The sequence below is a fragment of the Lupinus angustifolius genome, unplaced genomic scaffold (assembly GCF_001865875.1).
Source record: "Lupinus angustifolius cultivar Tanjil unplaced genomic scaffold, LupAngTanjil_v1.0 Scaffold_16_26, whole genome shotgun sequence".
Classification (NCBI taxonomy): domain Eukaryota; kingdom Viridiplantae; phylum Streptophyta; class Magnoliopsida; order Fabales; family Fabaceae; genus Lupinus; species Lupinus angustifolius.
The window spans coordinates 70,858-85,515 of record NW_017718876.1 but is presented as its reverse complement, the minus strand read 5'-3'; the positions used below and the strand labels follow the sequence as shown (position 1 = coordinate 85,515).

Genomic DNA, 14,658 nt, shown 5'->3' with positions numbered 1-14,658 from the left:
CCATGCAAAATTCAAGTTCAGACCAAATCAGCAAGGGGCTTATTACAACCCAACATAAGATAAGTAGCTCATTAACATGATTAGAAACTGGGCTTAGGCATGTAACCTCATGGGTTTCACAATTATTCCTTGAATAGCTTGTTTGTATTGTCTAGTTGAAACTTGAAAGAATACTACATTAAAGAATATATAATAGAAAATATTTTGCCAAAGCATAAGAGGGATATGTTGATTTCAACAACTCCACTCAAGTAAGAGTCTAACATATCTTTTTAAGCATTATTATCAAACACAATGTTCAAGCAACTATTGCATAAGATAGGTGTTCATTGTGGGAAAGATATTGTTCACATGAGCAATAAATATTCACCCAACTCTTTCCCCTTAATTATGATTTGTGTGATTGAATTTTTCTAAGAGGTTTTTAATGAGTCGATATTTAATGTGTCTAAGAATGATGTACTCTTTCTCCTTACCATGTTTTTGTCTCATTGAGTTTTCCCAACTAAAGTTTTAACTAGACATATTCTTTGTGAAATAGTCATCCAAAAGAGAATGTTACAAATCCCTAATTTATAACACTTTCATCTTTATATATATATATTTTGTTTTGAAAGAGTCATATCAATATACACTGAGTGAATTTCTAACAACTTTTTAAGTAATTTTATTTTGACGTTACATCAAAATTAAATTGTTCCTTTGTCCATGCCTCTTGTGTCAATCACTATGTTAAGAAGTTGTCGCCCTATATGTCACCATATATCAAATTTAATTTGTGTTCCATCGCATGATAGGTTTTACAATCGTTGGCAAAAGCACATTGTCAGTCATATTGTCTCCATATATACCAACTATTAAAGACATCCGCATCTCGATTTGATATAAACCAATGCACAATTTTTTTATTTTATTACAACCACCTCATTTCTATCATATACTACATTAATTTGGAACAAATAATAGTAATTGAAGTTTGAAAACCTTTTTGACATGATCTTGATAATTAATGTCCTCATAGGAAACATTACCTGCTTCTTTTATTCTCATTTTTTTTTGTTTCTTGAAAAATAGTTATCTTTTCTTATTATTTAAATATTTTAGTGTTTCATATATTGCTTAACTTTATATACAAGTAGGAACTAAAAATTTTCTTTATGCCCCAAAAGAAATGTCTAATCAAGTTACTCATTTCCAAAAGATCACACTTTTAATATCCTTACATGCATATAATTATGGACGATACATAGTTGAACAACATTAATAGATTGAAAAATATGCAAGCATAAAACCACAACATAAAATCCTAGATAATAAAACACCATTACAACAACAACCTTAAATTAAACAGCACCCAAGCATCACTTCAGAATTCCAATTATTATGAACAATTAGTCCATGAGCTAAGACCTTCTCTTCAACATCAACAACAATCTAAGTAGTTGCATTTCCAACAAGTTTCTTGCCCTGACTTTATTCCATGTACTAGACTTAGTTCTAAACCTCCATAAGAAACTCCTTGTCTTGTTCCAACCTACCCATAGCTTCAGGCTCCAAAGTTAGTTCCACATCAATGCTCCTTCCTCCATTCTTCCCAGGATACAAATAAATCATGCCATCAAACTTGTTATTAGTCCCACTCCTTACATTCTCAGGATTTCCCCATCCAAAATTAATGTCATAAACCTTAAACCTTGGTGAGCTTCCAACAGCTACACAATTCACCCCAGCATCTTTGAATTGAAAAATCTTCGGTGAACTCTCCCACTCTTTGTTACGTTCATCGATAGCTTTAGCATTGTGTGCTACAATCGCTTTTTGGATCAAAGATGCGCCAAATTGCGGTGGCTGGGCTAGTAATAGCCCAGCCGCTGTAACAGTAAATATCGCTTGGATTAGGTTTCCAAAATATGCTTCAGGCATAGGTGGGTTAACCCGTTTTCGACAATCCACGAAGACGGTAAAAACAGTGTAGTCTTCGGGCTTTAGGTTACGTGCATGGGTTACATGATGCCATATATGAGTAGAGAGAGCCTGAAATGTTGAAAATGGCTTTGAACTGTCTAAGGAAGAGTTTTCGTTGACTGTTGACTTTATCTTGTCAATGGTAGATTCAGAGAACTTAAAAATCTTCTCCCTAAGTTTGGGCTCGGGCTTTGCATCACCATTGGGTTGGCCCTTGGGTTCGGGCTTTGCATCACCATTGAGCTGGCCCTTGGGCTCGGGGAGGGAGAGATCAAGCTTCACACGCGTGTTTCGGGCCTTGGTCCGATCAAGGAAGGGTGAGGTTGATGTGGAGGGTGACCCGCTACAAATTTCGGCCCATGAGCTCATGAAATGCCACGTGGATGTCCCGTCAAGGACAGCGTGGTTGAAGGCGCAGCCCATAGCGAGCCCGTCTTTGAGCTTGGTTAACTGTTGGCAAAACCAGATTGCAATCAAATGAGAACATCATGAACATAAATAAATAAATCACAGGACAAAAATAAGAGTGAGTGGTCCTGCCAATATTAAATTTACTTTTAATACTGACGTACGTCAAATAAACTGACAGCCTATCTTGTAAACAAAATAAAGTAAAAAATATATTTTGGTCCTTAAATTTTTTGTGTATACTAATTTAGTCCCATAGTGAAAAGTTTAAAGTGGTCGAAAAATATGTAAGTCAAATTAATTATTTCTATCATTTTTATGGTATTTGATAAGAGTATTTAACTCTTTATCAAATTAAGTTTATATTTTTACTTTGTTGAGACTCAACGTGAAAATTTATAAGAACTAATCACACTAAGATAAAATACAACCTACCCCACTTTTGTCCTTATATATAATTAAGCTGAATTACATAACTATGAAATAATTATAAATAACTAGAATTATTTACATACAAAATTTTCAACTTGTTCATTGTCACGTTTATTTCAGACTAGGTGGAAATTTAGGGATGACAGCAGGTACAAGCAAGCAAAGGTAGTAACTATCCATTACTCATTTTAAAATAAGAGAGCATTACCTATACCCATTCGTATCTGAAAGGGTACCCGTGTGCGGGTCCCGCGACATTCATATATTATAGATGAATTTTTAATTTTTTATTCTATTATATTTTAAATGAGATGAACTTAATTATTTTTGTACTTTTGATTGAATATTTGACAAAAATGCTAAATTTATTGGTGTTTTCTATTTGTGTGATTTGTTATTCTCATTTCCTTAGCAAAAAAATATATTTTTTATTTGCAAGGCAGGTGTATTTCTACACATATAATAATATTTGTAGGGTATTTCACCATCAACTTCAATAAAAGATATAAACAAAGTAAAAATGTAGACAAAGTAAAAGGAAAAGATGTACATAGTGTAATGAATATCAGGATAATATACTTTTTATTTTAATTAAATATAATATATTAATCATATAAATAACGGGTACCAGCAGACACGAATATCATAATATTCGTACCCGCTCGTATGTACTACGGGTATTTTGAAAAACCCATTTTGTAAAACCCACGGGTACCCCTTTGTGACCCATACCCGTGCCCGTACGAGTTTTGCCTGTGGGTATCCACGGGTACGGGTTTTTTTGCCATGATCAAACTACATTATTATTATTATTATTATTATTATTATTATTATTATTATTATTATTATTATTATTATTATTATTATTATAACTACTAAGCTATTTTTTACTGGATGGCGCTGGTTATATTGTTCAAATTGATGTTACGGTGCTTCATCATAAGTAGATTCTATAAACAAACTATTTTAATAAGTTTTTTTTTGTCTCATCCGATATATTTTCCTTGTTATACATACTTTTTTCCTTCATAAAATATGCAGTAAGAATTACATTAACTGTTTAAAATATGTAAATAAATTACGGACATGGACAGGATAATTCCTGATCTTGTGTGCCAAAGTACTAGTAAGAGTTAAGAAAGTGTAAAAATGAATTAAAATTAAATGTAAATCATAGTTGTTAAAATTTTAATTTCATATTGTTCTTTTAAAAGGAAAAATCAGATATATAGTGATGCATGAGGGGATGCAATTGAGATCCACACAAGTTGAGGCAATGGGCCCAAGAGTTAATGGAACCTTTATTGCTGGTGACTGATGAGGCCTTGAGAGTTGAAGCATAAATTTAAGAAATAATTGTATATTTTCCTTTAAATTCTTCTAGATTATAATAAAATAATTTTATAGGAGAATATATCGTTATTTTAAATTTAAATTTGCAATCCAGAAAGTGAAAAAGAATGAGTATGCATTTCAGAAAGCTCAAAGAAATTTCTATTTCAGAATTCTGAAGTAAAATTAAACTTTGATTTTTCTAAAAAAATCACATGTAAAGTTTGGAATTACTGTAATTTCACTTTTTTTTATCATTTGAGCCACATTGGAACAAACATGACAGTAATTAGCCTAAATCCACTCTTATGATAAGATTTTATACCATTATAATTAATATATCATTAAGGGACTTTAATTTCTCAAGTAACTTTTGTTATCATTAAGCTCATTTACAAAGATCATGAAACAAAACTGAATCCTGAGTAGTTTACATGTACTTATCATTTATAGAGAATGAGACATATTTGGAAGTAGTGATGTGATGTTTATCTATAATGTGATCTCTATTTATATTTCATTTATGAATTATAACTTTAAACTACTTTCATTAGATATTTAGTTGTGATGGATTGGTGATGGAAGATCAATGGCAGAGGATCTTAACCACTGAAAATTAGTTTTTGTATGATTAAACATTAAAGACAAATTTGAGATGTTGATTGTGAATCATTGAATTAACACAAACTATACACATATTTTATTTCAGAATTGCCATGGATCTGAAAATGAGAGTTGAAGAAAAACACCAAATGCCTTGGATTTATTTCTTTTGTTAATATTTTTATAAAAGGTTCAATATAGCAAGAGGCTTTGAAACAAATAGAAGGTAAAAAGAAGAAAAAACAGGTGTTTTGATGATTATCTTTTTTTCTTTCTGAATAAGGGAAAATAACAAAAAACATGATAAAGTTAAAAAGATCAAACACTAAAAGTTTTTGGAAAATTGAGAAAGGAAAATAGGCAGTGCATTATGAGGCTATTCCATACCTCTTTTAAAATTAGATCTCATACAATTTAGCACAACTTTTGCTACCAAAAAAGAAATATTAGCAACCTTCCCCATACTATTTATTTTCTCCAACACCCCTTTATGATTTCCTATTACTTTTAGATTTAATTAGAATCCCTATCCTCCCTGAACAGAGAAGTGATGTAAAAAATTAAAGAAAAAGAAAATGCAATAACAGTTGTTTCGTTTTACTTATAAGGAAATAATCTTTTTACCCTAAAAAATAAAATGAAAAACATATTTTCCTTCTTTAGCAATGATGGAAAAGATCCTTATTCATTTAATTAATATTAGGAAAAAGGTTAGAGTTAGTCATCATCCTCTTCATTACGAGATAATTTATTATTTTTGTTCTTACTTTTAAAGATAAAAGTATCATATATATTTAGAAGTATTATTTTTTTATTTTGATTTACCCTTTAAAGTTGACCCTTATGGCTAATAAATGAACATAAACTAAATAAACATACATGCACATTTATTAAAACAAAATTACCTGAATTGCCAGCAAGGGTCTATGCATGCCTTCCAAATTCAAGACTCCACTATAAGGTATAAGCTCCTTCAAGATCTCAGTACTCTCAGCCACAGTTAGATCTGCTACACCAATCTCATCACCAAGAACTGCTTCAGTTACTTCCACACCTTCCATGTCATCATCATATTCCACTTTGAACACGCCCTCCTCATCTTTTCCGATCTTACCAGCAAGTTGATGAAACTCCTCCAGGACTATACTAAGCCCATCTTTCAGTTTCTTAACCATTCCTTCAAAGTCACCATCACCTTTGTAAAAAAGTATCTTCTGGTTGTAGTAGAAAGCTAGATAAGGAAGATCAAAAGTTACTAGTTGACACTCTTTCCTACCAATTTTCTTCTCAGGTTTCACATGGCTTTTGCATGTGATTTTTAGGTTAAGAGATTCATCCTTGTTCTTCGGAACTTCTTGTGCCATTGTTGAAGAAAATGTTGTAACAAGAAATAACCTTATTGATAACAAATGTGAAAGGAAAAGTGTGTGGGTTTATGAGTTGAGAAGATGGTTATAGACCAATGTTTTGTGAGTGTTGTTGGATAGCATTTATGGAATTCATGGGCGCGGTTGTCACCAATTAATGAACCTTACTGTTAGTTTTAGTAGGAGGCTATTTATGAGATTCACCGTGTTTTAAACTAAGGTTATTCTGACGATATATATGTAAATTTCGAGAAAATGAAATAATGAAAGAAATTCTCTTATCATATCTAATTAATTTGTTTTTTGGGTGAGGATCTTATTATTTTCAATAAGTACCGCTTTTAAAAATCGAATTTTTAACTTATTACTTTACATGTTAATCTACTAATTTTTTATATTGTTAGATTAATACCTTTGATTATTATCACTTAAACCCTTGGATGGCAAAGGTAGAAATGCTATTTTTAGAGTCAAATATTTTTATCATTACTCATTTAAGTTTACATGTCATATTTAAAATCTAAAAAAAATACCGATTAGTAATTTTAATTGTTTTACATTTAATTTTTTCATTTCCACGTGAGAAGAAGAATTTGAATGAATATTTATCACAAAAATATAACATTTCTCAAGAGTAAAAATGTTTCAACATATTTTATCAGGAAGGAAATATAATAAAAATATTAGATGATTTCTAGTAAGTGTTATAACTTATAAGTTACAAGTAGAGTAGTCGGTACCTCTTCAGTCTTCACTAATCACTGCCTGTATATTGTAAAAATATGGAGGACACAATTGTTAACAGAGCTTAAAATCTATGGAGTGTTAGCATAAAATTTTTCTATATTGAAAGTCAATAGCAGTTAACATATAAATAGTACATGATTTCCTGAAAATATAATTTTTTTTACACTTTCAATATTTACATCCTTGTTAATATCCTTAAGTACATAGTAATTTTTTAATATAAACTTTTTTAGTAGATTCTTAACAAATATTTTATAAGACAACCGATAGCAATATCATTCATTTGTGCAAACAATGAAGTTATAAAACCATTTATCCTTTTTTCTGTATATTTCTATATCATATATTTCACTAATTACATGTCTCTTATGGTTTAAGATTAATGAAAAATATTAAGCATTCATTAAAGAGTATTATATTTCCATTAAAACACCTTTATTTATTTTTTATCAGATACAAGAAAAATAAAATTAATTCATAAAAATAGATGGTAGACGTCAGGAAAATAGTGTGACCAAACTTTAAAAATTAAAACCATAAAATATATATTTCAAATAACACAAAAAATCTTAAAACAACAAAATATATAAAACGGAGGCAGCAATATATTTTCAGAACTGATCATATTTATGGTGGCAGTAAAAGTCAAAATAAATCGCCTAGGAGTTTGTGTGGTTCTATTTATACTTCAAATGTACTTTGTTGAAAATACAGATGGAAATTCAATAAATATTTATTTTAATTTAGTACTCCATTTTGCTCCTTATTTTTTGTTAGATTAGATTTCTCCAAAACTTTTTGTTTTACAATTTCGGGCCTGCTCAAACCTTTTAAATAGCTATGTATATATTAATTAATTTCACCTTTCTTCTCTTTCGTAGTAAATAAATAACAGTGTTTTATTGAAAATACAAATATTTTTAATGATGACGAAGATGATATTTATGAAAGATGAGGAATAGGATATAACTTAGACATATTTACTTAAACAAATTTTGGTGAACTGATCCAATGATTCTATTGAATGAGGAACCTTTAAATATTTAAAAATTATGAATCGATGAATGTGACATTAAATTTTTAGAACATGGTTCGAAACTCTAAATTTAATTTTTTTTGGTGAATCAAAGAGATGAAATTTAGAGAACTTGTCTCTACTAGCTAGAATTCATATCAATGTCATGTTGAAAAGTATTATCTTATGGAGATATATATCAGAGATATTTTCAAATTTTTTTTATGATTAGAGTACTCTATAACATATGGTGTTGCTTATTTATGTTTATTTGTTTGTTTGAGTCATTGTCTTATGTAGAAATATTATTTTCAACAATGACCATAATGGAAAAAAGATTATACAAAAGATTGAAAATTAATTTCTATTGAACAATAAAATGATCTATAGTAAAAAATGTATGCTAATATTAAAGATACTCTAAACATAACATTGTCATTTTTAATTATAGAATCAATAATAGTTGATAAACATTTATAAATCTTAGTTTGGTTTTGAGAATAAAATGATAAGAGACAATATAAAAGATAGATTACAAGTAAAAAAAGAGAAATTGAGTGAAATTTATAGTTGTTTGATACAAGAGAAGCAAGAAAGAAAAATATATTTTTTTTAAAATATAATTTAAAAAAATACAATTTTACTATTGTAAACAATTATATATTAACTTTGTTTCTAAGTTTTAATTTTAGTAATCTATTTATTTTTAAAATATGTAAATAAATTAATATTTATTTAAACATTTTGAGCTTAAAATATTAATTACAGTTAAAATTGTAAAAAAAATATACAAAAGAGTAAAGCAACATTGTGTAACTTTTTAATTTTTGAATTCTTTTAGCTCTATTCATATCATATATTTTGAAGATAACAAGTTTCTTTTTCTCATCACTATTTCACTTTACAAAAAAAGAAAGAGAGAAACTTAAATTCTCATAAGTTTCTCTTATTCTGATTTCCTCTTTCATCAAACTCATCTCGATCAAAAGGAGTGACACTCCTTTCAAGTAATGAAGAAAGAATTGAATTATTCCTTTGTATTTTAAGGGTAAAAATGTAATCTCATTTAAATAAAAGTGATATAAATGTTAATATATGTTGCTTTTCTTTTACATTTTTATAGCACTCTCCTCTCTATTATGGAGACTCATCTCAAATAATGGAGAGAAAAAAAATTATTTTTTTGTATTTTAAGGGTAAAAATATAATTTCATTTTAAATAAAAAAGATATAAATGTAAAGTATATTATTTTTCCTTTATTTTTTCATAGCATTTAATGGAGAGGTGAGTAAGACACATATAAAGTAATAATTTCTTTACTTTTTTCATAACACTTTCCTCATGAAGAGTAATCCCGCTCAACGAAATGGAGTGATTCTCCTCTCAAGAGCAGCGTAATAAACGTCTCTTAAAGAAGTGTTATAAATGTCCATAAAATATGATGGAAGCATTGATGCTTAAAATGCAACACAATACTGATATACCAGTTATTGAGCACGTATCATTCACCGGATATTTTAGTGAATATACATATTTTGTTTTTTATTTAATTAAGTATATATATTTCGTTTTTTTAACAATTTAAGTTCATTTAGACAAACAGTTATCTTTCCTAAATTTATTTAACAAAAATAATAATTTAAAATGTACAATAATTTAATTTAGCCCTCTACTAAAAATAATTTTATGTTGACATAATTGTATAACTTGATGTAGTAATATTTTGATCAATATTATGAAACTCGATCCAAATATCAAACTGGAAGAGGTTTCATATTAAGTTTAAACCGTCTCAGATCAGGTGATTTCATATATAATTAATCATTTTTATCTATAATTATATAGTTATATATAAATACAAAATTTTATATAATTAGTAATTATGAATACTTTTATCAAAGTTTTATCTTCATCTTTGTTTTTGGATGGAAATAAACGAAAACATTAGAGTAGTGTTCCTTTTTAAATTTTTAATTGAACCATCTAATTCGCTTCTCGGATTATTCCAGTTTAATCAGGTTTAATGTGGTCTGAACGGAATTTTTCCGATTCAAAACTGTCAAACCCCATATTCGGTTAAGACTAAAACCAAAACTGTTTTCAAGTTTGGTCAACGGTCTGATTGATCAGACCATCCAATCCAGTTATCATGACACTAATTTTGATTGTTCTTCTATTTATTACACAATGATATTAAACCAAACTAGTATCTAGATCTGTGATATAAATCATACCCACGACCGAAGTCAAATTAATCTCATTAGCTGATATACAAGAGGTTAATTAGAACTTTTGGGATAGATGATCCTTGTTTATTAGTGAAGACATCAGTATTGTGAGAATCGGATCAGACTGAACTTGAAAATGACTTTGTATTGCAGTCTTAATTGAATGAGAGTTGAACCACTTTGAACCGGAAAAATCCTGGTCCGACTGTGTTAAACCCGGTTAAACCGAATTAATCCGAAAAGTTAACAAGACAGTTCACTTAAAAAATAGAACACTGCTCTAATATTTTTTTTACTACCATCCAAAAAAGATAAAAATGTTATTACTTCAATATAATTATACATAATTATTAGTTATATAAAATTTTACATTTATATATAACTATATATTTATAGATAAAATTATTAATTATATATGAAATCACCTGGTCTGACCGAATGATTTAATCATTTAAACTGGTTAAACTTAATACGAAGCCTCTACCAGTTTAACGTCCGACTCAAGTTTCAGAACATTGGAAGACACAGAATAAAGGATTTAGAATGTCATTTCAGTTCCCAAAATCCATATTGCCCGACTATATAAAAAATGCTGAAAAAAAAATATAATTATGACATTAAATATTAAATATAAGAATTAATTATAATTGGAAGATGACATTAAAGATCCGATCTATGAGATAATTTAAAGATAAATCATGATTAAAGTATAAATAGATGATCCAAGTATAAATTATTTTACAATAATCAAAGTATAAATTGAAGATCCGAGTATAAATTACTAAAGATGACCATGCAGCCTTGCATAGAGTAATTATTCTCCAGCTTATCAGTTTCTAACTTCCATCATAATTATCCAGCTTTTACTCAAAACTAAAATCGTTTTTTCATTGCCAATTAAAACCATTTGCCACCACGCCGTCCGTTCTGTTATTAGGTTGCTGCTTCGCAGTGCATTTTCATGAGTCCTGATGACAGTATCACAATGTTTCCACACCTAATTCTGTCGCTAACAGTAATGAGTTTTTCAATAAGGTTGAATTCAAGAAATTTTGTTCAATTCAGAGTCCAAAATGTTGAATTTATGTTTGATTCTCATCATAAAATATGAATGACTATTCTTTGAGAAAATAGAAAGATTCAATTTTGCCTTATGTACATAAAAAAAGCTAATACTTAAGAATAAGGAAAGAGTGTGGTAAGCTCCATTCTTTGAGAAAAATATGAATTAACCTTGAATTTAATTAAAGATTTGATTTATTAATTAGATTGTGACTTGACGTAATGTTAAATAGACTTAGAGATCAAAAGTCCAAATACCGAAAATAATATATTTATTTGTAAAAAATAATGTTTTATATATTTACTTTTCCAAAATTCCATTAAATAAGATTTTCGTACCTGCCATTTTTTTTTGGATAGTACCAAAAGATCACAAACTTAAATCCTATAAATAGTACAAACTAATGAGCTCATTAAACTAATAAGTTGACCCAAACCAATGTGGTCCAAGCTCACATGTCACCTAGGCAGTCTCTATTTAAAGACAAAGATTTATATTATATCATAACTTCCACTATGGTCCTAATTAAGAAACTAGATTGACAGTTCTTGAAACAGAGGACACGTTGTCCAGGTTCAAGTATTGAATGAATTTCCTACATCAGGGTGTATTTGCGAATTGTTCTTCTGAGAGTAAAAAGGAAAAGATAAATTTAAAAATTATTTCATAAGTATATTTTATGTTTATTAAATATTTTCTTTTCCTTTATTATCTTTCTAAAACCAACTCACAAAAAGATAATTAAAAGACACTTAGGTAGGAAATGAAATCTCTTACCAAAGTCTCAAATTAGTAAAGTTTCCATGGTTTGTCCCAACTGTCCGAAGATACGTGTAACAGGATTGTGGACTCTGCATAATGCATATTGTCTAAGTTTCACTTATTAACACTATTGAGTGACAGCAAATCCGGTTGAGAGAATGGTTCATGTTAGTTTCGTAATTAAATAGGACGGTGTTCTAAAACTAAGACTACATTTTTGGGAGAACAAAACATACTCACCATAAATGTGATATCTTTCATACAGGTACACCATATATCCTTCCTATCCGGTAAATAGTAGTAAAAATATTACATTGTTGTCTCACAAGTATAGAGTTAAAGGTTATCATATCCATAAGATTTGCTAAATATAGCATTTTAACAATTAAATTACTATTATAAGTTGGTTTTTAAATGAGTTTTATTGCGATTTTGAATGAAAGAATACCTCAGTATTTCTTTTATTGATTGAGTGGTTTCTATTGTGAAGCCTTTATACCCTATTTATACACTAAGAGAATAAGAGACTTTCTATACAAGCAACGGTCAAAAAATGGAAAACAAAAACAGAATAAAACCTAACTACCCTAACTAACCAATTGCCTAACAACCCAAAAGACTGATGGAACAAAAAATGCCCATAGAAAAATAACAGAAAAAGATTTGATCCCATGGAAACAAAAACAGGTAAAAAATGTGCGCATGGACTAGCCAAAAATGGTGCACCAAAGAATAGAGACACAGTCAAGAATTATGCGCCATGTTCCTATGCGCCTCAGTCGGGAATCGTGCGTCATGGTCCATGTGCCTCGGTCAGGAATCATGCGTCAAGTCCCATGTGCCTCGGTCATCTGGTGCGCTTGTGCGCCTTGTGTCTGCTTGGTGCGCTTGTGCGCCTTGTGTCTGCCTGGTGCGCTTGTGCGCCTTGTCTGTCTCAGTCATCTGGTGCATATGGTCCTGCATCATGTTTTGGTCTGTCTCGGTCAGAAATGCACGGTCTATCTTGGTCATTTGGTGCATCTTGTCCTGCATCATGTTTTGGTCTGTCTTGTCAGAAATGCCTTTGGCTCGGTCAAGCTTGGTTGTCTGGTTATTTTGAGTTGTCTTTAATACCCCCCACAAGCTGGAGAGTATATACTAATTACTCCCATCTTGGACAATAGGAAATTAAATGGTGTGGGATCCAAGGCCTTTGTCAAGATATCTGCAACCTGCTCTAAAGTAGACATAGGCAACAAATGGGACAATTTTGATTAGAGCTTTCCTCTAACCACACGACAATCAATGTCAATGTTTTTAGTTCTTTCATGAAACACAAAATTAGTTGCTATATATCTTGCTGAATCATTATCACAATAAAGTAAGGCAGATTTAATAAATCTAATATGAAAGTTGTCAAGTAAATATGTTAACCATTGGATTTTACAAGAGGTTGAGGCTAAAGCATAGTATTCAGCCTCTAAAAAAGATTTTGCCACTTTGTTTTGTTTCTTGGATTTCCAAGAAACAAGGGAATTGCCCAAAAAGGCACAACAACCACTTATGGACTTCCTAGAGTCAATGGAGGCTATCCAGTCAGAGTCACTGAAGACTTTCAAGTGGATAGGGGAAAATATAAAATAGAAAAGACCTTGTCCAGGATTCCATTTGATGTACCTTAGAACCCTACAAAGAGCTTTATGATTATTTTCAGTAGGATTGGCCATAAACTGACTCAATTGTTGGACAACATAGCTAATGTCAGGCCTGGTGTTTGTTAAGTATAGGAGCCTGCCCACCAGCCTCCTATAAGAGGCTGATTTGTCAAAGAGAGGAGAATCATCTTGATGCAACTTAGTGGTTTTAATAATAGGTGTGGGGATCATGGTGAGATTGATTGTATCCTAAGGAGAGCAATGAATCTGAAAGCTTGTTGTACCATTATCTCTCTGCCTGTTTAAGTCCATAAAGGGACTTCGTAGTTTGCAGTCCTTCTTGGGATCACTGGAAGATACACCTGGGGGAATAGTCATGTAGACCTCTTCACGGAGGTCACCATGAAAACATGCATTGTTTATATCTAGTTAATGAACAATCTTGTTATGACAAATGACTATGGCTTGAAGGAGCCTAACTGTTGTTAATTTAACAACAAGGGCAAATGTATCAAAGAAATCAATGCCTTCAATTTGATTGAACCCCTTGGCCACTAATCTAACCTTATATCTCTCAATGAATCCATTATGGTTATACTTTATCTTATATATCAACAATCTCCGAGGTTTGATTTAATTCTAGAGCATTTAGCTCTTGTTGCATGGCCTTGATCTAAGTCTCAATTGATGGCCTGTTTGTAGGACTTTGGCTCAATGTGGGTGGATATGGCCAAGGTTTGTTGTAGTTGTTTGGGTGGAATAGAGGCATAGGATAACACAGATGAAAGGGGGTGATTGATGTGAACCCCAAAGAGCCTAACCTTGATTATGATGGTCTTAAAGACATAAGTGGTCCTATGACTAGGGCTAGGGCAAAAAGAGCTCAAAATGCCCTTGGACAACTCATAGGGTTGATCCATGATGGTGAGCCAAAAATAGCCTAAGTGAGTTTAAATATGCTTAGTAGCATCTTGGTCCATGGTTCTGGCTGAGCCAAAGACGAACTTGGCCACGCACATGAGACAAGCCACAGGTCCGGCACATGCGCTAAATTTGACCCTGGCACGGAGCCAAGCGCATCAGGCGTGGAACCTGACTGAG

General features: G+C 30.7%; 1 protein-coding gene across 3 annotated transcripts; it reads right to left on the bottom strand.

Moving 5' to 3' along the window:
- Window positions 1-1,194: 1,194 nt before the first annotated feature.
- On the bottom strand, window positions 1,195-6,206 carry LOC109337964 (BAHD acyltransferase DCR). 3 transcript variants are annotated; one of them, XM_019575075.1, is made up of 3 exons: window positions 5,646-6,206; window positions 2,209-2,415; window positions 1,195-2,172 (listed from the first exon to the last, which is right to left on the bottom strand). In XM_019575075.1, exons 1-3 carry the CDS (start codon window positions 6,102-6,104, stop codon window positions 1,498-1,500), a joined length of 1,341 nt encoding a protein of 446 aa, XP_019430620.1. In that variant the 5' UTR covers window positions 6,105-6,206; the 3' UTR covers window positions 1,195-1,497. The 3 variants fall into 3 exon arrangements, with proteins under 3 accessions (XP_019430620.1, XP_019430619.1, XP_019430618.1); XM_019575074.1 differs by having other exon boundaries at window positions 1,195-2,178; window positions 2,215-2,415; window positions 5,646-6,205; XM_019575073.1 differs by having other exon boundaries at window positions 1,195-2,415.
- Between the last annotated feature and the right edge of the window lie 8,452 nt (window positions 6,207-14,658).